The sequence below is a fragment of the Megalops cyprinoides genome, chromosome 10 (assembly GCF_013368585.1).
Source record: "Megalops cyprinoides isolate fMegCyp1 chromosome 10, fMegCyp1.pri, whole genome shotgun sequence".
In the NCBI taxonomy this organism is placed as follows: domain Eukaryota; kingdom Metazoa; phylum Chordata; class Actinopteri; order Elopiformes; family Megalopidae; genus Megalops; species Megalops cyprinoides.
In genome coordinates this window covers 17,526,890-17,549,429 of record NC_050592.1, presented here as the reverse complement: position 1 = coordinate 17,549,429, position 22,540 = coordinate 17,526,890, and the positions used below count along the sequence as shown (strand labels likewise).

Genomic DNA, 22,540 nt, shown 5'->3' with positions numbered 1-22,540 from the left:
GGCCAGCAAGTCTGTGAAAGAAAAGTTGCTACCAAGCTTGTACCCTAGTGTGTTACAGTGCAGACATAGCTGCAAGTGAGATGTCACCTTGCCTACAGTAACTGAAACTGGAGAAATGGTATTGTAATCACTTTTTTCATTAATAAATTTGTCCTGTTAATAATGATACAAGCACAGCCATCTGTTGTTTGCTACGTGAGTGTTGTTGAAATCTGTGGCTCCTCTTACTAGATAACTCTACCCTTGTTTCTTAAGATTATATTAATGAATTACCAAAGAAGACCATGGCTACAATGCAATCTTACCAAACTGCAGTTCATCCTATTTTGCATTATTCATGCAAGTGTTATTTTCACTTGCAAAGCACCTTAAGAACAAACTGCACTAAAGTTAAATTTAACTTTAAGTCCTGACTTTCAATGATTCTTTTAAGCTCAAGAAAGTGATTAGCTGGTGCCAGTCTTAAACTGGTGAATGCCATGTGTTCCCTTCAGAGTTACCAGCTGGGTGAACAGGTTGCAGATCTCCTGCAGGAGCACCACGATGCGCGCCGGCGTGCGGTAGGAGCGGCAGTGGGTCCAGATGAGGCAGAGTGAATGGAAGAGCGGGGGGACAAGGGGCTGCAGGCGCTGGAATTCCTCCTCCTGCAGTTGGGACAGCAGCCTGTGCAAAGGGCGCAAGTGAAGCTCCACGTCCCGGGCCTCCTGCAAGGCTGGAATGCACAGTTTCAGACTAACAAAAGCTTCAAAGCTTCACACTGCAAAATCAATGGCTACATGCATGTAATAGGGCTAGCAAACAAACCCAGAGGCTGCAGGAGTCTGTCACTATGGTGATGTCTTTCTTGCGTTGTTAGTATTATAATGACGAGAACATAAATTGGCATATATCATATTCTTTTTAAAATCCCTTCTCCACTCCCCCCACCCTAAAATGTTTTTGTCATACTGGTGTTAAAGCACACTGTTATACATTCAGATTTGCACAATTAAGTTACATAATATCATATGCAGCACCTTTAAGTCATTACATCTGAAATCTTTAATCCTATGTTAAAACTCTCATCCAACAGTAACATCAGAACTTTATGTTTGACTTCAGAATCATCATGCCTCTGTTACCATCAAATACATCCTGCATTGTTGTTTTGAAAGTTGGGTAATAGCTGCTCTCAGTCATTTCCAAAATCTTCCTCATCTTCTGGACAAGTGGACTCTGGAGCTGAAAAATGTTTTCACTTAACTTTCACATTGGAAATTGTGGAAAACAAAGGCTCAAATTGAAAAAATATCAACATATTGTTTGTGCATATTATTTATATAGGCACAACAACAGTATGGAGAGCATTTTTATCTAGGAGAGGCACACCTGTTCATATATGCTGTGCATGTTCTCCTTCCTCGATTTCCAAAAGTCCAGCTCAGTGCTAGGCCCTCGGTCCAAACCCTCAAGGAGAAGCTTGGTAGAATCTTCTTTCAGAACCTCTCGGATCTGATGGGTCCAGCTGATGACCATGGTCTCAATGGCATGAACCACAGACCGGTCAGGGCCATTTTGCCTGGGTGATTTAATCATAACTTCAATGTAAGCACAATGCACTTTGTCCCTAGCAAAAAAAGCTAAATACGTGTTGTTAAAATAGGTCTGTTACACATTTTATAATAGTGTCAGTGTTTGCTGAATCTGTTGCTCAATGCTAAGGACAAAGCTCAGTGCAGTTTGCTTGGAAAGAGGCCAACTGATTCACATGAATAACTCCAAAATACTGACTTGTGGTTATTAATCCACTATGGGCAAAGTTCTCATATCAGTACAACATCAGTGCAGCTCTCTTACATATTGATGCTGGTCTGTGGACTTCCCTCGATCCTGGCTGTTACAGCGGGAATAGGAAGCACAGTTTTCCCAGAAAACTGACCCCTCACGACCAAAACCTTATTCCGTAAATTCTCTGTGTGCCAGATTACATCCTGGGACATCAACTGTGGCCACGTCCAGTGGTTCTTCACGTTTGACAAGAGTGGCACACACACCTTAACAAGACAAATACATGTCCATGAAACAAAAGAGATGCAATGTATTAATGATGACATGCCAGTTGGTCCTCTATTTTAATGTGTATTTAAACTTGGGTCACCTGTGCTTAAAAATCCCAATTGTGTTTTAAACTTGGTGTTATGCAATTTTATGGCAATCCGTTTAATACTCAGACATAAATGACATGTTTTATTTGTTACATGTTGTTCATGTTCTGACCCCCTTGGTCCTCATCTGTGTGGGACCCTTTGACTAGTTCCTAAACGGAATTTTATACAGTATATAGGACCAAGTTTGACACAGGCTGTGTTTTGAATTACCTGTTCCACAGTATTCGTCAACTGCTCCAAAAGAGACGGTGACAGAACCCCAAAGAGTAAATACTTCCTGTAATTTTCGGCAAGAATGATGGCAGGTTCCTTCTTCAGAACATATAAAGCTTTGTTTTTCAAATCAGGTGGGACCTAAGATAAAACCGGATATAGCATCTTAGCTCAATTCTGTCACGTGCATCACCAAGTTTTCAAAATGTTTCTTGGACGACTGTCTTCGGCTACCTACACATGCTTTCAAATGAAAAAGCAAATGCAAAGCAAACACGGAAAACATGATAGCCAAGTACAATGCGCACGTTATCTCCTCTATAGAATATCCCCTTCTCTTGTTGCTGTTAGTGAAAAGTAAGGAGCCGTGTTGCTGCTAAGCAGGACAAATATCAAGCGAAAAAAAAAAATCTGGCAAATAACATGTTTCTGGTTTCAAACTTACTTCTTCCGAAGCGTATAAATCCCCGGCCGATGTAATGCTGAAGACCAGCACCCTGATGTCCTTCTCAAAAAAGCGTGTAAGAACGCTTTGGTTTTCCTCTAGAGCGATGTATTTTTCCCATCTTGCGGGTTTAATTTTTAAATTTTGGAAAAGCGTCTCTCCAATAAACTGTACTCGTTCGTCTTCTATAAAAGAGGAAACTTCTTCCTCTTCGTCTGACATGGCTACTTTAGACAGCTTAGATAGCTAATTTGATTTGTACAATAAGTTCTTTGATGCACACTGGCAATATCAACTTGCAGCAACTGCTGTTTGCCATGCGCACCTAAAATAAACCAGCAATTTCAAAGTCCACGAAAAATGTTAAATTTGTCGCTTTAACTTCAGTGGCAATCGTCAGATTAATCGCTTCATTTTGCTCCCACAAACAAGTTTGTGCATCATGGCTGATACGTTCGATGTAAACTGTTCCTGCTCAGCAAGAGCGCTTTAAAAAAGATTTACGCTACAAAAGAGGTACGGGGGCGGCGTAGCGTCTTGTTTCCTTGGCGACGACAGTACAACTATTTAGCCTTATCTCCCCGCGTCCGGTGGAAAGAGCAGCCCGAAATAAAAAGAACCCTCCCAACTAAGCTCCAACTGGACTTAAGTTAATCCATTATGCAATATATTATTCCAAGTTATGAAGCTCTATTCAGCAATTTAAAGCATATTTACCCCCTGTACTTTAGTCCTATGTGTGAAACACTCATTGAAATATTTATCATGAGTCACCGCACATGCTGGAGTCTCACTCTAGCATTAGTCCTTGACAGTTCAGTTTATACTTTACCATCAGGGACATTAAACGACAAATGCAATGTAAACAAGCCAGAAGAACAAAGTACAAGAGAATTACAGATTTATTCACTTTGTCACTTTGTGAGTGCTATGCAGACAACCCTTTTGTTTTTTTTTTTTCATTCACAAAACACCTTTGTACAAATTTGTAGGTTTAAAAATGTCAATAAACTGCAACCTTTGAGGCTTGCCTGGCAAAAATACATTATTAAACATCATGGTGACACAAAGAAAAGTTTTATAAAAAAGATGTACAAATGAGATGTCACTAGAAAATATTAAACAAAATCATTCATCACATAAAATCTTACCCAAAACATTTCAATAGTTTGGTATCAATTATTCTTATTTTTAAACATTTTCAACATACTGGTGTAGGAAAAACTTTGACATATTGAGATGCTGTAATTACAGATATAAAAAGACCACAAAGTTTTAAATGATAATAAATCATGACAGTAAGCAGAAATTAAACATGCTGCACACAATCTCCTGAATTTATAGCTTACTTTACACTATAGCTTTTTCAATTTGCAGATGCAAATGTTCAAATAAGGACAAAGAATAAATTAGCGATATACAGCCATCTACTGCTGCCCAAATATAAACAAATCTGAAAAAAGATACCCAACACCTAGAAGCACTACAACAATATATCATAACATCAAAATTACTAAATGGCTTTTGCTACGACTAAGCAAGACAAGTGGCATTAATATTGCAACAAGATAAAGGAATGATAAAGAAAAAAACTTTTTGAAAGTTTACTCCAACTTACAGTACATTATTGCACTCCTGTGCCCTTGGGTGTCCAAGGGTGTGGTATAGCTGCAGTTTCTTTAAGAACTGGGTACTGTCCAACATCTCTTAGAAGACACAGTATTGGACTTGGAAAGCTACCTCACAATAATTATACTAGTTATCAGAAGGACCCCTCGGCAAGTTTGAGGGCCAATGATTGAATCTGTTTCCACAGTATATATTAAGGCATTGTAGTATACACCAAATCATTGAATAGCTCAAAATAAATGGAAAAAAAATATCTATAAATATATGCATATTTATACATACATATATTTTATATATGTATTATAGATAGACATATACATATATTTTATTTAGCTCTTTAAGACACAAAGAGCATTTTCATATAACAAAAAAAATTATATTATCTACTAATGTAAACATGATTTCAAGAAGATTGTCTTTACAGTATCACTTTCACTAAATGTATCAAGTAGTAGAAAGCTACTTCTTAAGAAACAACTCGTTCAATCAGTGATGCTTCTGGAAATGTAGGCAATATTAGTAAATCTGGTTCGTTTAATATGTGCTTTTTACTCTTCTAAGTCTTTCCTTAAATAAAAATGGAAAGAAAGTACTCGGTGAACTCTTGGTAAAAAGAGATTCAATCACATATCACTTGCATTCTTGTACTAAGACCTGCATGATCAATATTGTCTTCACTGAAGGAAAAAGCCTACATTCAGCTGAACTACAATATGCTTTGCTCTTAACTTTAAATAACAAAGTGAAGCATGTGTTTCATTTTTTCATTGTTTACACAACAATATTCAATAACTTCAGAGAACACTCAACATATGATACCGTTTACCTAATGAAAAAAGTAACACCTGCTCAGTGTTGTACTCAAAGCTAATGACAAAGTGCATTGTGGTTAGATTGAATGGGCCTGAGGTGTTTCAGTATGTATATAGTTTTGTTTAAGTGTAACATCAAAAGTTTAACTCACATAGACCATCAACACTACTGATGTCTATGGCTTGAACTGAATAGTAAAATCTTGCTTATCTCTTTTTCATCTTTACCCGCGCAAAACATTTGTCTGACCTCTGTACCTGCATACTTAACCTGTACCTCAGCTGTCCTCCTATACCTGAACCATTCAACCTGACTGCAGGTCAGATCCACTGCACCATGTGTCCCCTTGATATTATAACTTTTATCTTTATAACTGAAGAAACTGAACTGAAGAAATACATTCTGTGCATAGAAATAGATTTTCTTATTCCCTCCAAAAGTTTCTTGTGACATTACCCTTTAATATTGGACATATCCTTTGTGCTTATCAAACTCATAACATTGACTTTGAATTACTTCATCTATAGCTCTTTTTCAAGCACATAGTTACTTTCATAACATTTGCCTCATAAAACAACCATTATGCTGTACGTGTGTTTGTTTGTCCAGTCTGTTTTCATATCTTTAAAAGTAAGCAACCGTTATAAGCAAAATGTTGACCAATGTCCTCATGTGGGTGGGACAAGTCAGGGGCAGGGCTACTAGAACTCCTCCTCCATGTTGTTGGAGGCGGTCGGTGTGGTTGGGTTGGAATCCTGGGAGAGAGACGCTACGGTAACAATCCTTGGTGATCCCAACACCTCATTGACAGTGGCCTCCATGTCCTCGGTTGTGACAATGGCCAGTGCCGCGCCCCCTTTTTTGTTCTGGTGCGTTTTGATGTGCTTAGAGAGGTGGTCACTCCTCATGAACCGCTTTGAGCATTCCGGACATTCAAACCTTTTCTCACCTGTGATTAAGAAGAAGGATGTTGGGGGAAAGAATTTCCATAATTTAAGGGGCACATTCAACAACCTATTTTATAGACAATCAATTATATGTCGCACTATACTGAGCCACACTTTCCAAGAATGTTACGGGTTTCAATCTCAGATGTGTGATTGTCTCTTGTTTTGGTTGACAGATTTTGAACTTTGTAACCAGAAGCACTAGCTGGTTAGGTAGCCAGTTAGCTAGCTAAGACTATAACAAAGGCAGATTCAAGATGGCAAGCTTTACCATTCGGTTTGAAATGTATAGGCGATGTGACAAGTAAATACTAAATATTAATCAAATACTAAATTTTCCACACCATAATTTCAATTTCTATCATTTCTCCAGGCTAGTTTTAAAATGTCCTCTCTCAATAATGTCCAATGCTTGAATTCAACATGGCAATTCATGCATGGCACACATTTGTTATGTGATATCCAATCAGCCAAAATAAAGGTACATGGCCTTAGCTGGAGGAAGAAGTATTACTTTCAAGCAGATTTAAAATCAACACCAACACTTCATGTATTCATAGATTAGTTATACTGCTAGTGATGTATGCAAAATAGAACCAGCAGTGTTCCTGTGTGTGTATCCCTGTCTCCTTCACAAAATGTGTGCGTGTGTGTGTGTGTGTGTGTGTGTATCTATGTGGATCTATGTTTTGTATACCTGTGTGTGTTCGGCGATGTCGCTGCAGCTCGTCACTCCTTGTAAACCTCTTGCCGCAGAAGATCCAGTTGCAGACAAAGGGCCTCTCGCCCGTGTGCCAGCGTAGGTGTGCCCGCAGGTGGGATGTCTTCCCGTAAACCTTCCCACAGCCCTCGATATGGCAGATGTGCTGCTTCTTTTTCCCTGGCTCACTGCTGTTCCTGAGAAAAAAACACATGATCAGCCTGGTTTGTAACATGCTCTTAAACCTGTAAAACCTGACAATGCCCCCCTTAGCAGCTGGTACCACACACTACAGCCCCTGTGCACCTGAAAATACCTCTTCCAATCCCTGTAAAAGTCATCATGGGTATTTCAGATACTCACAACACATATGCCTGTACATCCAAAATGCCTGTCTCATGTGTACATTCCAATGGCTGGTTACTGATCCTCCAACATGTATGTGCTTTGTACTGCCTAATTCAGCAGCTGCTCAGACACATACCAACACCTGTACACCTAACAATTCACTTTCCAACAGCTGATAATTATCTAACTGATGTGAGGACCAAACACAACCTCAAATTTTCACAAAACACAAACACATTTCGAAAGCACACCTTTTCTCTAGGTATATATAAAGCAAAACAAGACAAACAGCATCTCAATCACCTGGCCATGCCCTGACTCCTACTGCACACCCATAACGTGCCCAGACAGGCTGCACAACCATCAAGGTTCACTGAGGTGCATGAAGCACACTGGGGTATCACTCATATGCATCATCACTCATATGCACTGTGCACTATCCCACAATACACTGCAGAGTCTCTACAACCCACATCTACAGTCCACACAAGTGGGTACAATTTAGAGAGTCTGATTTAAATATGCCCTATTTTATGGTTGGCAACGATTGGTATGGCTGCGGGCTGCTTCTATTATCCCACAAGAACTGGGAAGTGAGTTTCCTCAAAATGGTAAAAAATGGTTAAAAAAACATGTACTCTCTGTCGGGTGTACTTGCCTTCCCTCTCCGTCGCGGCAGTTTGGGCAGGAGCAGGCGACCCTGCGGAGCCTCTTGCTGGGCTGTCCCTCCTGATCCGAGGCAGCTTGGCTTTGCTGGATCTGGACCTGAGTGATTTGGTCTGGACCCACAGTGCTCAAGGCTGCGTTTGCAATGCTGCCCATGGCGACTGTGACCGGAGTGGTCTGCACCTTCACCCCATCCTGGCTCTGCTGCTGGCCTGGGGAAAGGGAGGTCATGACAAAGACACTTCATTTGGAGGGCAAAAAAATAAACTGATTCTAAAAGGAAATGTCCTCATTTCTAGTAATTGAGATTTGTTGTGATATATTAACTTGACACAAACATATGTGGTGCTTCAAATGTTGCCTGTATCTTGAGTAGGTGATGTCTTCCAGCTTGTATTTACCCCTGCATGTTTACAGTGTGTTACAACAGGAAAGTACTTAATGTATTATTGCTCTGTCTACAATTTTATCATCATTAGCCTTAAAATATCAACCACAATTCCAGGATAATATTATAAGACATACTGCAGAGGTAAGATCAGAAAAGAAGCTGTAGGACTAAGACAATGTAAATTCCACCTTATCCTGTACATGTGGTAGAACCTCAGAAAAGGTGAGATTAAAAAGCACTTTTACATCAGATATGGCTATTTAATTCGAACTGAATAGTGCTTCTGTTGCTTTGAATGTAAGTGTGAAACTCTGACACTGACTTAATTAAGACTATTTCTTAATTAAGACAATTAAGACTATAGAACAGTGGTCTCAAACCACGTGGGCTCAGCTTGGTGTGTTTGTTATTTGGGTCCACGAGAAAGTTTTCCAGCGTGAACATGAACACATTCAGGTTCAAATGGAAACACAATGCAAACCAACAAAAATCAATGACATTCTGGTCTGTGTGTACCAACAAAGTAACTAAAAAAACAAACTTAAATTTGTATGTTAATCTATTCCAGTTTGACTGCATTGTCATAGTTCTAGAAATGAACCAAACAAACTGAAGACAATGTTTGCTTGAAAGTGCAACAGATACAAATTACTTGCAAGTGAAAGTGACCGTAGACTCCACCCCCACACCTGTTTGTAGAAAGTTCTACTTCAGGAAACAGGATGTGTGACATGCAGAGTGTCACTTCCTTTATCATAAGTAGCATGCTCAAAAAACAAGCGGCATCACAAGCAGCACTCTTCTAATTTTGATTTTGCAGACCATAATTCAGAATCAGTTTCCTGTCTGAGAACAATCTGAGAATTAAGTGCAATGGCTTTGGCAAAACTATAGGAACAGCTGCAACATCATGTTTACATCACAAAAAAATAACCAGCACATCTGCTAACACTTTGAGGAACAGTTTGAAAAATGACGTAGACAGATAGAGATAACGTATACTTTTGAAATATCTTAGTTTCCCTCCCTTAAATGCAAGACTGAGAGAGTCTGATCCAAACAGAGAGAGGGAGAGAAAGAGACAGATAGATAGATAGATAGATAGATAGATAAATAGATAGATAGATAGATAGATAGATAGAGGGAGAGAGAGAGAGAGAGAGAGAGAGAGAGACTGTCTGTCATTTTAAAACTATGCCATTACAGTTATGTAGACCAAATTTCTGACAGATTGCAACATGTTGTAATCCATGTTGCTCCAAAATAGCAGGAATTGGAAAGATGGAAGATATATGATACCTTATATACTAAGATATAAGTAACATTACCCTAATGTAATGGGAAGGCCTCCCTGCTGGTTTTGTTAGCTGGTATCTTCAAACAGAGCAAAGCTTAAAAGCCACACAAAACTCAGGGTAAGTGTGTGGTTGGACACAACAAGAAATATATTATATGGCTTTTTAGACTCAGTGCAAACTTGATAACTCCAGTCAAACATTTTCCCCTGGATTAAAAAAGATGTAAAAAAGTGAAATTTATTCCAAGCTTCAATCTGAAGTTCACATCAAATGATAACTACAAACTCAAAATACTGTTTTTCAGAGAAGAGATTATAGTGCTCTTTAAGACAGCTCTTTAATGCTGCCATTTAACATTTTATTGAACTATGTTAACATAAACTCACAATTTAACGCTGACAATAACACCCAATAATTAAGAATTTCATGTGCATATTACCTAACAGGACACTCCACACCCACACACACAACATTACAGAGTAGTACTGTAAATGGCCAATCTGACACAGGCAGTGAATTTCAATGAAGTGCACAAATGAATGGTAAGGACACACCTCACCTTGTACCCCAGTAATAGTGACGGGGACTCCCTGAACTTGCACACCTGCAGCACCGAGGTTTGCAATGTTCACCGTCTGGATGTTCGGCACAGAGGTGAGCTGGGCGGCGTTGAGTGTGATGGGAGTCCCGCCCAGGGTGAGAGGGGCGATCTGCGCGAAAGTGCTCCCGCCGGCATTGGAGGTAACAGGTGTCAGGGTCAACTGCTGCGGCACTCCGGCATTCTGCACCTGCACGTTCGGAAGTCCCTGGATGTTCTGGACCTGCACTGTCTGCCAAGTGATCTGTCCGGAGGGAGTCAGAGTTGGCGCCCGGATGAACACTTGTGTCGGGCTCTGGACCGCCTGCAGCTGCACGTTCTGCAGAGGCTGCTGCTGGAGGGCTTGTATCGACTGTCCGGGCTGGAGCTGAATCGCCTGCTGTGGGAGTCCCTGGATGAGCTGCTGCTGGGTGGGGTGGATCTGAATCTGCTGCAGAACGGGCTGGCCCACGATCTGAACGTGCTGGATCTGACCCGGCTGCTCCTGCGCTGACTGCACTCCGTTTGCCTGCACTTGACTGGAGCTCTGGGCTTCGGACTCCGACGACAGGAGGCTCTGCGCTTCTGGGTCCGCGGCGCTGTCAGAAGTGCATGGAGCTGTGCTTAACTGCCCGCCTTCCGTAGAGGTCACTGCCGAAGAATCACTACTGCCTGTGGTTGGGGCACAGGTGGAGGCTGCGGAGGATTCGGCCACAGTGCTGAGAGCAGTGGAGATGGGCGTGGACACAAGCTGACTCCCGTTGGAGACTCCGCCATCAGTGGGCTGAACCAGCTGGACTGACCCTCCTCCTGCAGCCACATTGTTGATCACAGGCAAAGCCAGTGTAACTCCGCCTATGTTTATGGGCAACGTGGTCACCACTTGAGTCTGAGCGCCCGGGATTGTCTGCAGCTGCAGGGGGAACGACATCCCCGGTCTAATTTGCAAAGGGATCGCCTGGTTCGCCACATTCTGGGTGACGATGTTAGCCGAACCCGCCCTGTTCTGAGTTGCGAGGATTGCCTGATTATTCCCAGCGGGGATGAGCTGAATGTGGTCCGACTGAACGTTCAAAGCAGCGGTGTTGGCGGGACTGATCTGAATTTGCTGTCCGTCCACAGTCTGAATCTGCGGGATCACCTGATACTGAATGCTGCCGGAGGCGTTTGGCACGTTCTGCACCTGGATGACCTGAAACTGCTGCTGCCCGACTGGCGCGTTGTTCGAGCCCAGCGTTTTAAACTTCCTGGTTGAGGTGCTGTCATTGGTGCTGGTTGTAGTGCCGCTGACGACTGTAACTCCGGACTGTGCAGTATTATCCTTCGATGCGGCGGGTGACGCAGCGACAATCTGCCATCCGTTGCCGGCCAGCTGAGTGGTGACAAGCTCTAGCTGCTGCGGCTGGTTCTGGAGCTGCACGATCCCCTGGCTCGGGTCGAGGAGGATCTGCTGCTGCCCTGCAGCCGGACTCTCGCCGGGAGTTCCACCTATTTTGCTGCACGTAGCTGCGAGCAGGGCCAGGGGAGACGGCTGAGCATCCTATCCACAGACAAAACGGACAGCCAAGTGTGGGCGGGTTTTACGGTACGAGAGTGGGTGTGAATACCATTTCTCAGGAAACATAAAAACATTTCACTTCAAATATTCATACGAGTCAGTGTCGCGATTTTCACTTGTCGAAACATATCGGAGTTGAGTTTACTGCCAGACTAACAAAGATATGTCCATATTTAACACCCACACAGACAATGCAGCCTACTAATAAATATAAGCTAAATGGTACAAAATAACGGTATCTAGCTAGCTCTTCTATCTAACTAGCGAGCTCGTTCAATATGTAACACCGTTACAACAAAAGATCATTCGATAGCATCTATACTAGTGTTATAATAGGCTTCTGTTGTCAACAAAAGATTGCTAATCCAATCACTTTCAGATACACAATTCTCTCTCCGATAGCTACTGTTATCCACAGACTAACTACTACATGCTTGGTATAATCTTCTAACCATGTCATGATAGCGCTTTCGTTTGTACCAAACACACGAGCAGGAAGTACCCCGTTTTATCTGTACAAGGAAATAAAAAAGGGGGTTTTCGTAATAATAATAACAATAATCGTGTTAGCTACCTGTGATCCAGAAGTTTTGCTTTTATTACCATAATCACCACCACCAGATGATTTTCCTCCCTCTGTCGCCATCGCTTCCTTCTTTTGATCTGCAAAAGAAATCATGTTTTGTGTAAAATAATGGGTACATTGTCTTCGTGTCACTGCGGGCAAACAAAAACTGAAAACTTATCCAGATCGCGAAGGATTGCTAGCTAACAATCAATAATGTCACACTAGCAAGCTGGCTACATAACAAATAACCCTATGGATATTAAGTAGCAAGCTAACACCCACAAAAGCTTGCATCTATTAGACACTACAAAAAACAAGCAGATCTTTCAAAATCTATATTTTAAAAAGTATTTCCTAGCTAGCTCAATAAAAATACTTTTTAAAATGAGGGGTATGCAGAAAGAGGGAGGGGTGGAGACGGATGGGAGGAGGGTAACGCACCACTCATCCCGCATTAATAAAAACGGAGAGGAGTAGCTAGTTCACGAAAAAAGGCCGGACGATATGGGATCAGAGGCAGTCTGAAGCTCGCAGAAGGACGGCCTATTTTTCCACGAATGGCTGCTGCTGGGCTGTGGCGTAGCTCCTCCGGCCGCTATAATCAGATTCCTCTCTCTGCCTAAGGTCCCTCCTGCCAGGAAGGGCGGTGCCAAACGCAGCTCACGATCCAACCCTAAAATAATATAGGGCAAAACGTATCGTACCTCGGCACCTACCAGTCCTGAGACACGCTTGTAAATGGTTCCGTTAATCTTATTTAATCCATTTACATTCAGATACATCCAGCTGCAAGTTACAATTACAATTTAAGTGTGTGTTTGAAGACCCACCTACTACATCTGAATAGCTACACAAAAACTTCAACGCCCATTGACGCCCCTTTGTATCTTTGTGTACACTCCACACGCTCTGACTTATTCTTATTTCATCCCTGTTCAGTCGCGAGGTTGTAGGCTACAATTTTACGCAATGCACACGTAAAAATGTATTAAAGGTATCTGTATAAAACAGAACGCTTTCCTACAATTTTAGGAGGCATACGTCCCTCCCTCATGTTCAGAATGGTCAAATGTGCGAACGTCTGTATGGGAATTGTATTTGGTGAGGACTCTCTATTGCAATGTGTTCAAATTGCAAGAACTGCGGTTCCCAGGATACAACGCGAGAAAAGTTGGTACGTGTTAATCATGCTTGGTTGAGAGGGAAAGTGAAGGGCGGTGTTTCTGTGTTGTGGGGGTTGGGCAATCGGAAAGGGGAGGGAGGGGTGTGTTTTCCTGTCCTCAGTGAGTCAGTAGCGAGTGGCGTGCGACTCAGCTGTTGCACAAGTACGGTTCACACGAGATTGGATTTCTTGAGGACTTATGTTGACTGAGATCAGTTATTTTTTACCGACCGGATTTACATTTCTGACTGGTGTAAATGCCCGTATGGAAACGTGTTTCGTTCCCAGACATTTTTAAACCAACATGTACTACAAATACTGAGTTATTCGGGTTGTTTGGGCAAAATATGGTGGAATAGCTAAAATGCATCTCTGCGATGTACATCTCTGTATAGCAGCTAGCTTTCCTTTGTGTTATGGTAGCAGCATTACTGTGTGTGTATGCCACGGACAATGCTTGTGACATAACCCCTCCTCATTACGAGGCATTTTGGCCTCTGATTGACAATAACATTAATATCATAAAATTATTTTAAGGTGCTGTCTAATGGCTCCTGTCATAATGAAAGTTAGTTTATCTATGTTTTCACACATTTGCTCTTTTCTGTGTATATTATTCCATCTATTTTCTATGTTCGTACAAACCCAAGGTTGCACTAGACCATTACGCAAGTGATACTCTGTGCTTTTGACAAGTAATAGTAGGCTGGTACCTTTTAACAGCAAGATTCAATCCCTTAATAGGAAATTGCACAGGCAAGCAATAAGTCATAGGATTCATCATTTTACAACAAAACCCACATGAGTTTTTAAAACAGAACAGTTTTCTGCAGTGGATTATTTCTCTCATTTGTTCTCTTTGATAACCAATAGGAAAGACAGAAAGATGAATAAAATACAGAGTTCAAAAGTGTCTGTGGTGTTTTAATTTAACATGTTGATAAATAACAAATCCACATGTGAGCTCTCGCATTGGGAAACAAGCCTTGCTTCACGGCTACCTCCAAGTCACTTCAAATAGAATACATTCTATCAACACACGTACTTTATTCTAGCCACACTATGAACTCAGCAACCCCCCACCCCCGCCCACACACACAAACATGCACACATTCTTATAAGCTGATTGAGATACTGGTGAGTTATGTTGCATAAAATGACGTTTATATGTCATATTCAAAAACACTAGCAAATGAACAATCCTTTGTACATCTTAAAAGTAGGATTGCCAAATTCATGACAAGTGTATGTTAGAACTATCAGCCTAAAAGAAATGATCAGACTTCAGGAATGCATTTTTTTTACATTTTTTATTTTACGTTGACTGAAACAAATTTCATATTGATTGAATTTTGTATTGTTGCATTATTATGACCACGATATACACCTGTAATCTCTCCTGGGCCTACGTTTAAAGGAGTGGCCTTTGTGATGTGTATATGTAAAATATAATTATATTGGAGCCCCTCCCAACACGGTCTCTTGGTCCATAATCAGAGGCTGTTGCTAAGCAACAGTTTCTAGGAGGACTGCGGTGGTTACACTCTGTCCACTGTAGTGTAGTGTAGCGCTATGCACGACAGAAGCGTTCTTAAATCTGAGGTTCAATAACCTGAACTGGCGTAATCTTCACATTGATGGGCAACTCATTCCCACCTCCAGGACCCCTCTTGTAATAATTTCAATCACAGCAATTGTTCTCCTGAATCTAAGTTGTGAGCACACGTGCATTCACACTACAGACATCATCATAGATAAATAAAGATAATAATAAAAGTGTAACGCCTGTTGGATTTATCATTATTTACTTCACATAACTATGCTGCGTCCTCGATCCCGTGGAAATGCCCGTGTTTAAATTTGCTCCACAGTGACCTGTGGGACGTGCGCTCAGTGAAAGCAATTTGCCACTAAATACCGGCTCAATCCAGCCCAGAGGGAAAACAGCTGTAATGATGAACTCCTCAGACAGTCTTTAGACGAGTAAAAGAAATCCTAGAGAATTAAATGCACTTTCTAAGCATCAATATACTTAATACGTTTAGTATCCGCCGAGGTCCAGTGTGGATTAAATATTTGAAGAAAGGCAATAAAGTGAAAACACAATAATAAATATAGAATGTACTTGAAATTAGTACAAATAAAAATACAGACAAGAAGTAGCCTCGTAAAACTTGAATTCATTTTGAGATGCAAAAACAACATTTTTTCGTTATAATTTCATAGGAAATGTTCAAAAGATAATCTTGGCATCCGCTTGGACCATCTGTGAATGTGTTAGCACTACAAGGATGCCCTCTAGCGGTTATTAAGGAGACGCACATAAACGTAACGCCAGTCTAAGGCCATTCACAGGAGACACCACCTGTAATGGTCCTCAGAAATACTGCTTTGGTGCATGTTGAGATCAGACCCAATACTAATTCTTTGACCAGTTTTACTGGAATGTAGGTAAGTACTTATATCTTGTATCTCTCTACTTTCCCGTGACATTCACAGGCAATAATGTTTTCATGTTTCACTAGCAAGTCAGTTATGTTTCTGGGCTCTAAAATTACATTGATTGCTTTCGTTTAAGGGACATATATTTATTTTCCATACCACCACGAAACAAGTAAACAAATAAGAAACATTGATTAGGCAAAACAGAGAAACTTGCAAGTCAGATATGTCACACAGTCCTGCATTTGACAGTAAAACTATTGTAGTCTTGCGTTTGACAGTAAAAATCTAGTACATTGATATTTTTCTTTGGTCACCAGAGTGCAGTTTTGGCTGAGGCTGGCATTCAATCGATGCCACTTTGTCAGTTACGTTGAGTAACAAATGTAAACAAATACTTCTTTCCGATTCTTCCTAAAAACTTTCATTAAACACTTTCAGTGACTGTCGTGCTATTAATAGCGTGTAAGAATGAAAAATATTTCTTTCTTAAACCCTCGACAGTAAGGACAAATCGCTATAGGCCATAGATTTTAAATACCTCCAGCGAAATTTATGCATGCCACCCGGATTTTCTTTTGCGAACACCAGAATAAGTGCCGCTGCCTGCCTGAAGAGGGTGCTCAGTTGTCTTTTTGCGGGGGATTCAAAAAGCAGAAATGGCAGCACGAGGATCAAACAAATCTTTCCCAATTAATAAACTATCGGATTCTGCAGTCTTAGGTAACAAATTAAAATATGTATATGTTGCATGGAATAATTCATTAAATAAAGTGGTTGAAGCAGATCGTGTTTAAGGAACATTATCTTTTAAAACAGAAAAGTAAAATAATGTGAACAATTGGTTAGTGCTAATCCTTATTAATTTAATGTGATTATTTTCGTCGTGAAAAATGAACTGTTAGCTTATTAGCCTGTCCATGATTTGGTCCAACATCAAAAGATTTCAGGTGGGTTTTCAGCAGCAATTGTTCAGAACTTTGAAAAAGAACGATAGGGAAAAAAATAATTACAAAATCACTCAAACTAAAACATTACATTCATGAAAAGCAAATACAGGTGCTTCAAAGGGAAGCAAAATATCAAAATATGAAAAGGAAATTACCACCCATTGCATACAACAACAATTTGTTAAACAACGATGTTTTATATATATATTAGCATACAAGCATATAAGTCCTTGAGAACAAACCCATTTAGATCGAAATGGCAGAGACCTAACCTTGCTCTGTTTCCGAGATATTAAATAAATCCATATGTTAATCCTATTTTTCGAAGATCAGACATATTGACTTGGTTCCAAGTTCTAAACGCCAGAATTCCAAAGATCTGTATTCCATTAAGTCGTTTTAAACCTCTGTATGAAACGGCATAATGTATGTTTTGTGTAATTACGACGGCTGGTAAAAAATTAAATAAATTAAAATAAAGCGTTTACTATGTTTCTTTCTCTCTCTCTCTCTCTCTCTTTTTAATTTACCTAAATGACGACTACCCGATCTTAATTTAATCATCTCACCGAGCAGGGCTATTTTAAATTATTCACAGGTCTACTGGAGCTGACATCAAACTGGATAGTGAGGACGCAGCTTGTTACTTGAGAGGGGTGGCGATAATCCCACGGATGTAAACTAACAAAGAAATCATGGGAATTTCGTTACGACAGAACAGCGTGCTAAAGCCGGGTACACAGCACTGTTATGAGGCTCCCGCGGTGTTATACAAGCTTCAGAAAGAACAAATTTGTTATCCTACACCCGAGGGCATCTGCTGACGGATGTTTTCTTCAAAGTGGACGTGAGGAAGCGAGTATTCAACAGAAGGTGCTTATCTCGCTATGCACTTGTTCTAAGCGTTCACCAGTTAAAACTTGACAGATTTAAGTATTAAATTACCATTGTCGTTTAATCCGATGCTATTTTTCTTCTTAAAATGGACAGGGGAACGCCAGTCAAAACATATGTCCCTTTTTATTGCTTTTTTTGACAGATGGATAAACCTTTATAAAAGCCGATTGAAGATTTTTCAGTTTACTACTTTTTGCACTTAACATTCTATAACGAAGCTCACCCCAGTTCTTAACTTTAGGCTGCTGAACACATTTTGTTATAAGTAAAATCGTGTAGAAAGCAGGGCATGACATTTACATCTTTACTGTGAAATAATAATAGTGACTACAGTAAACTGTTATGTTCATAGCATTCCTCATGAGTGTGAAAAGCTACGGAGATTTAAGGTGCACCCTAATAAGGATACGTTTTGTTGAGCACTGAATGTTCTAGATGGTTTTGTTTTTACGTTGTAAAACTATTTAAGAAAAGCTGTACGTAACAAATAAGCAAGTCGAGGGATAAAAAATGACCCGAAAAACTTAATTACAAAGGAATCACACCAGGAAAAAAAAATCCTATCGCAATCCACCCCCTCTATCAGAGGCTGGCACGTCATTTGTTTTAAGTTGTTAAGTAAAACTTACTTATCTTGGGCTAATATCATAATATTCCTTTTTTTTCAAATTTGAGATCCACCTCTTGATTTAAAAATATATCAAACAGAAAGATCCCATATAATGGCGAAAAGGTTTTGGTATTCACTGATTGCAAACTGTGTATCATGACCAGAAACAGTATCATAAGCACAAGAAAACCCTGTAGAAATATTCAGACCTAGACCAAACACCAAGAATATCAACAAAGATACATCAGACAAGTGGGAAGTCTACACAGCGCCTGTGGGATGTTAGTTTACCCTTAGCGGGGTGTGGGGATGGGGTAAGGGAGGGCGGGGTTCTGACTGGGCCCTGAAGACCCTGTAGGAGCTCCCTGGGGGCTGGCTGGCCACTTGTGTCTGAAGGGCAGGTTTATCCCACTTAATAAGCGTCCATAGAGACTGGTACTGCCCTCGTGACAATAATGCCTGCCGGGGCCTTGGAGGAGAAAATCGTCTCCTGCGGCAAATGAAGTGTAGCAAAAGGGCACAATACGTCTGTCACTCAGCCTCAGTCTGACGTGGCCATTTTCATTTCATATGTAGCATGCAATTATTCACTGCGTAAACACGGGCTATTTTTAATGCATTCCATTTCAGCGTTCACACTGCAGCGGCCCTTTGGGGGATGGCGAGGGAGTGATCCTGCCCCGTGACATCGCAACCTGTGTATCCGGGGAGTTCGGACCTTTTGTGCAGACTGTTCATGACCTTTGTACACATGAAACAGTCCACAGGTATGTGCCCATCACTGACCCCATGCTCATCCTCCACCTGCAGCTACTGCTTGACCCTACGCTTCTTTCTTACAGACGGGCAGACCCAGGCACTATCTGGCGAGAGCAGCGTCTCTTGCAGGGGGCAGGGGGCCAGGCCAGACTTTTCCCGTGCCACATGGGGATCACTAGTGCATTGCTTAAGAGTCCAAACAAAGCACAGCCTGAATGCTTTGCTCCCACACTGCAAGCCCTGCAATCTGCTCTATTTTGTCTGTTGCAGCACCTCAGAAAGCAAGACAGTCTCACACACATCCATTCATAGAAATTTGTGCTGAAGGTCCTGATGGCAAGTAGCGTGTGACTGAGGCTGGCTCGGCCTCTCGCCGGGCCGCGTGCAGCCTCCTGCCCAAGTGTGCGATCTTTTGATTCCCGGACGGCGCACAAGCCGCGGAACACTCACGCCCAGTTGGGTATTCTGTGCGCAGACGGTGATTTATGTTCCTCTGGTTTGGAGCTCAATGCTGGGGAAATCGCAGGTGTTCTGGAGCCCAGTAAAGTTTTAATATGCACACCCCATGGTCGCGGTCAGACATGTGCGCAAGGATTACTGCTCTTGCCTCCGGAGAGGGGTCAATAAGCATTTCCAATGCATATAGGACCTAAAGTCAGGATTATTCTATTACCTTCACTATACTATATACAGTTTTCCTTGTACTTTAACATAATGAATACTGACCATAACAGCGACACTTTATACTAACTATTAATATGTAGTTACTACATACATGCACTATGTGTTGGTTGCAAACATGGTGAAAGTGCTGGTGGAATAAAATTTTTATGTTTGCTATCATGGTGCTTTGCAATAAATTGATTAAGTATGATGATAGTCAGTGACGGGGAATGAGAATGATAAATGTAATATAGTGCATAAACTACATATTGACCCTATTAAATGATCTAGTGTATCAATCTTTAAATTTATATACTTTGAATGTGTGTGTTTGTGTGTGTGTGTGTCTGTGTGTGTTTTGTATGCAGCAGTGTTTGTAAGGCTATGCTCGGTTTCATACTTTTTGATGTAAATTCACATAATTTACAAACAACTTACATATTTAATCAATATAAATAAAATAAATATTTAGTGTAGGAATTACACTCAGTTGATTCCCTTGTTAATTGTTAAAAGACATCATGTGAACAGGTACTTGCATACTTTCCTCTGAGAACCAATTGTGAAATAGTACAGAACTATCTTGCAGACTTCCCAGCTGCATGTTTGATCAGGTTCACCAGTTGTTTGCTGAATATCCAGACATCATTATTACGGGCAGCTTGCATATTATCCATCTATACAGCAGGATGATGGAACAATTCAAGTTAAGTAGCTTACCTAAACCTACAACGTTATGATAACAAGTCAGGTTTCCACTATGGTATGCCATAGTGCTATGGGGCTGACATTACTTTGAGATTGGGCTGACCAGGTATATAAATTCAGTGCATGTTCTTTTGTGGCATTCGGTGAATTCAGTGCGTATTCTTTAGTGCCATTCTGAGGATGAGGTCACACACAAAAATCCATTTGGTATAGGTGCTTACTATATTTAGGTGAGCCTTCTTGAACTGTTCAAATTGTTGAGGGGGGGGTTCTTCTATCATTCCAGATGATAACATTCTAACAAAAAATTCACAGAGCAGGCATAACTCTTTCAGCAACAAAAAGTCCAGGTGAATCAATTTCAGAGATGAATCAAGGCTGCTTGTAGAGCATCCAGGCAGGAAACAGCAGAGCAGGAAAAAATGGACGCATTAGGTCACTTAAAATAAAACTAATGACTGCAATTTTACTGAGGAGAACAGGACTCAAGTTAAGCTTTCAAGCCAGAATCCTTGGGTGCCTGTTGCTTTGGTAATGGTCTTTTCTTTCTTTCTTTTTTTATGTGTTTTATAACGCACATAACTGTTCATAGCAGTACCACATTATGCTCAAATTTAACACATTTATTGATCACAATCCATCAATATACATGAATCATTGAATCATTCATAAGGTATCATTGTTGGTCCTTTGAGCCTGGTAAATAACCAGAATTGAAAGAGTGTCAAAGCTGTATAATTGGACAATATTTAAAAAGTTTTGTTAGTCAACTCAGACATTTCTGAAGCAAGTAAATATATGTGTGAACGTCTTGTGTGCACGTCTTGCACGTCTTGTATATAATATGCATAGTAGAGTGTTTTCTCTGCTTTCACTTGAGTCTGTGAGTTGTGAAATGAAGTTATCTCTCTTGGCGTGGGTTGTAAGATTTATTGCTGCGTTCATGAATGAACATTGTGCCAGCAGATCACTACACTCATTGAGAGGTGTGTATTTTCAGTGAAGCATCAGCCTTGTGCTTGTACTGACTTGTTTGGCTTGAATGCACTGTATTATTTTCAGTAAAATACCAGCTACTAAATATTTGATTATTAATGGAATTACGTGTATTTCTGTAAAACTCCTATGGTGCTTTGTCCTTAAAGCAGCACTAAACCTCAAAACAATTATATTTTCTTGTTAGCTCATGCTTTATTTGGCTAATTAAGTGCCCTAACTCATCTCAGGACAGACAGTTCTCCTATTGGTTTCCATATTTTCTCTCACCAAGTGTGAGCACAGTTTCCTGAACCAAGAAGTGACAAGGGATTTGACATCTGAGCTCTGACTTGCTGCAGCTAATTGATACATTGATACATTTCACAGAATGAACCCTCAATGCATGTTTCTAAGGAAATTATTTTGTGAGATTTTACCTGAAAGAAATTCCTTGAACATTGGAGCTTTTTCCTTCAGTTACCAGCAAGTATCACAAAGTTGAAAATATACAAATGAGCACTCTTTGCTGTGGACTCCGACTATATAAATAAAGGTGAGAGAAACACTTAGACTAATAAAATTTTTTGATGAGTTCTACTATAGCAGGTTCAAACAAGTACAAATTATTCCCATATCATATCATATTCAGTGACTGAAATGAATGAAATGCTGTATAAAAATCACAGTAAAACATTAGTTATTCCAGCAACAAATGGTTTGATTGGATGTCCCCTTAAGTCCAACAATGATATATGATCTGTTGGGAAATAATACTGAGGTCTTTTATAGCTGACTGTACCTCTGGCTAACATTTCTCAATAAACAAATTTACCTTTCATCATGAAATGCAAACTTGAACAAGACTGCGAGATGATGTAACAGCTCTGCTATGCTGCTTCCCTTCCTAGTCATTTCCGGATGTCATTTATTGAGTCTGTATTATGTATGGGGCATTAAAACATTGCTCTTGGGCAATTCTCAAAGTCTGCAGAAACTGGGAGGTAACAGAGTGTTAAAGGATTGGACTGTAGGCATCCCACAGGAATGTGCAGGATGTGAAATATTTGCAAA

The 22,540-nt window shown here is 40.6% G+C and overlaps 2 protein-coding genes across 6 annotated transcripts in view; both read right to left on the bottom strand.

The window, feature by feature from the left end:
* The window catches only part of LOC118784276 (dynein heavy chain 11, axonemal), a 69,346-nt gene extending 66,312 nt beyond the window's left edge, over nucleotides 1–3,034 (bottom strand). The window contains exons 1-6 of the mRNA XM_036538424.1: nucleotides 2,806–3,034; nucleotides 2,358–2,501; nucleotides 1,837–2,033; nucleotides 1,369–1,558; nucleotides 1,122–1,221; nucleotides 501–712 (exon numbers count right to left, since the gene is read on the bottom strand). Of these exons, the coding sequence (XP_036394317.1) occupies nucleotides 501–712; nucleotides 1,122–1,221; nucleotides 1,369–1,558; nucleotides 1,837–2,033; nucleotides 2,358–2,501; nucleotides 2,806–3,027 (1,065 nt within the window). The 5' untranslated portion in view covers nucleotides 3,028–3,034. The remainder of the gene's footprint in view (nucleotides 1–500; nucleotides 713–1,121; nucleotides 1,222–1,368; nucleotides 1,559–1,836; nucleotides 2,034–2,357; nucleotides 2,502–2,805) is intronic.
* Nucleotides 3,035–5,518: 2,484 nt separating this feature from the next.
* On the bottom strand, nucleotides 5,519–13,344 carry LOC118785225 (transcription factor Sp4-like). 5 transcript variants are annotated; one of them, XM_036539819.1, is made up of 7 exons: nucleotides 13,131–13,344; nucleotides 12,742–12,973; nucleotides 12,307–12,395; nucleotides 10,157–11,714; nucleotides 7,901–8,120; nucleotides 6,892–7,091; nucleotides 5,519–6,196 (listed from the first exon to the last, which is right to left on the bottom strand). In XM_036539819.1, the coding sequence occupies exons 2-7, from the start codon at nucleotides 12,746–12,748 to the stop codon at nucleotides 5,949–5,951; spliced, it is 2,322 nt and encodes a 773-aa protein (XP_036395712.1). In that variant the 5' UTR covers nucleotides 12,749–12,973; nucleotides 13,131–13,344; the 3' UTR covers nucleotides 5,519–5,948. The 5 variants fall into 5 exon arrangements, with proteins under 5 accessions (XP_036395712.1, XP_036395714.1, XP_036395715.1 ...); XM_036539821.1 differs by lacking the exon at nucleotides 12,742–12,973; XM_036539822.1 differs by lacking the exons at nucleotides 12,742–12,973; nucleotides 13,131–13,344 and adding an exon at nucleotides 13,017–13,117.
* Between the last annotated feature and the right edge of the window lie 9,196 nt (nucleotides 13,345–22,540).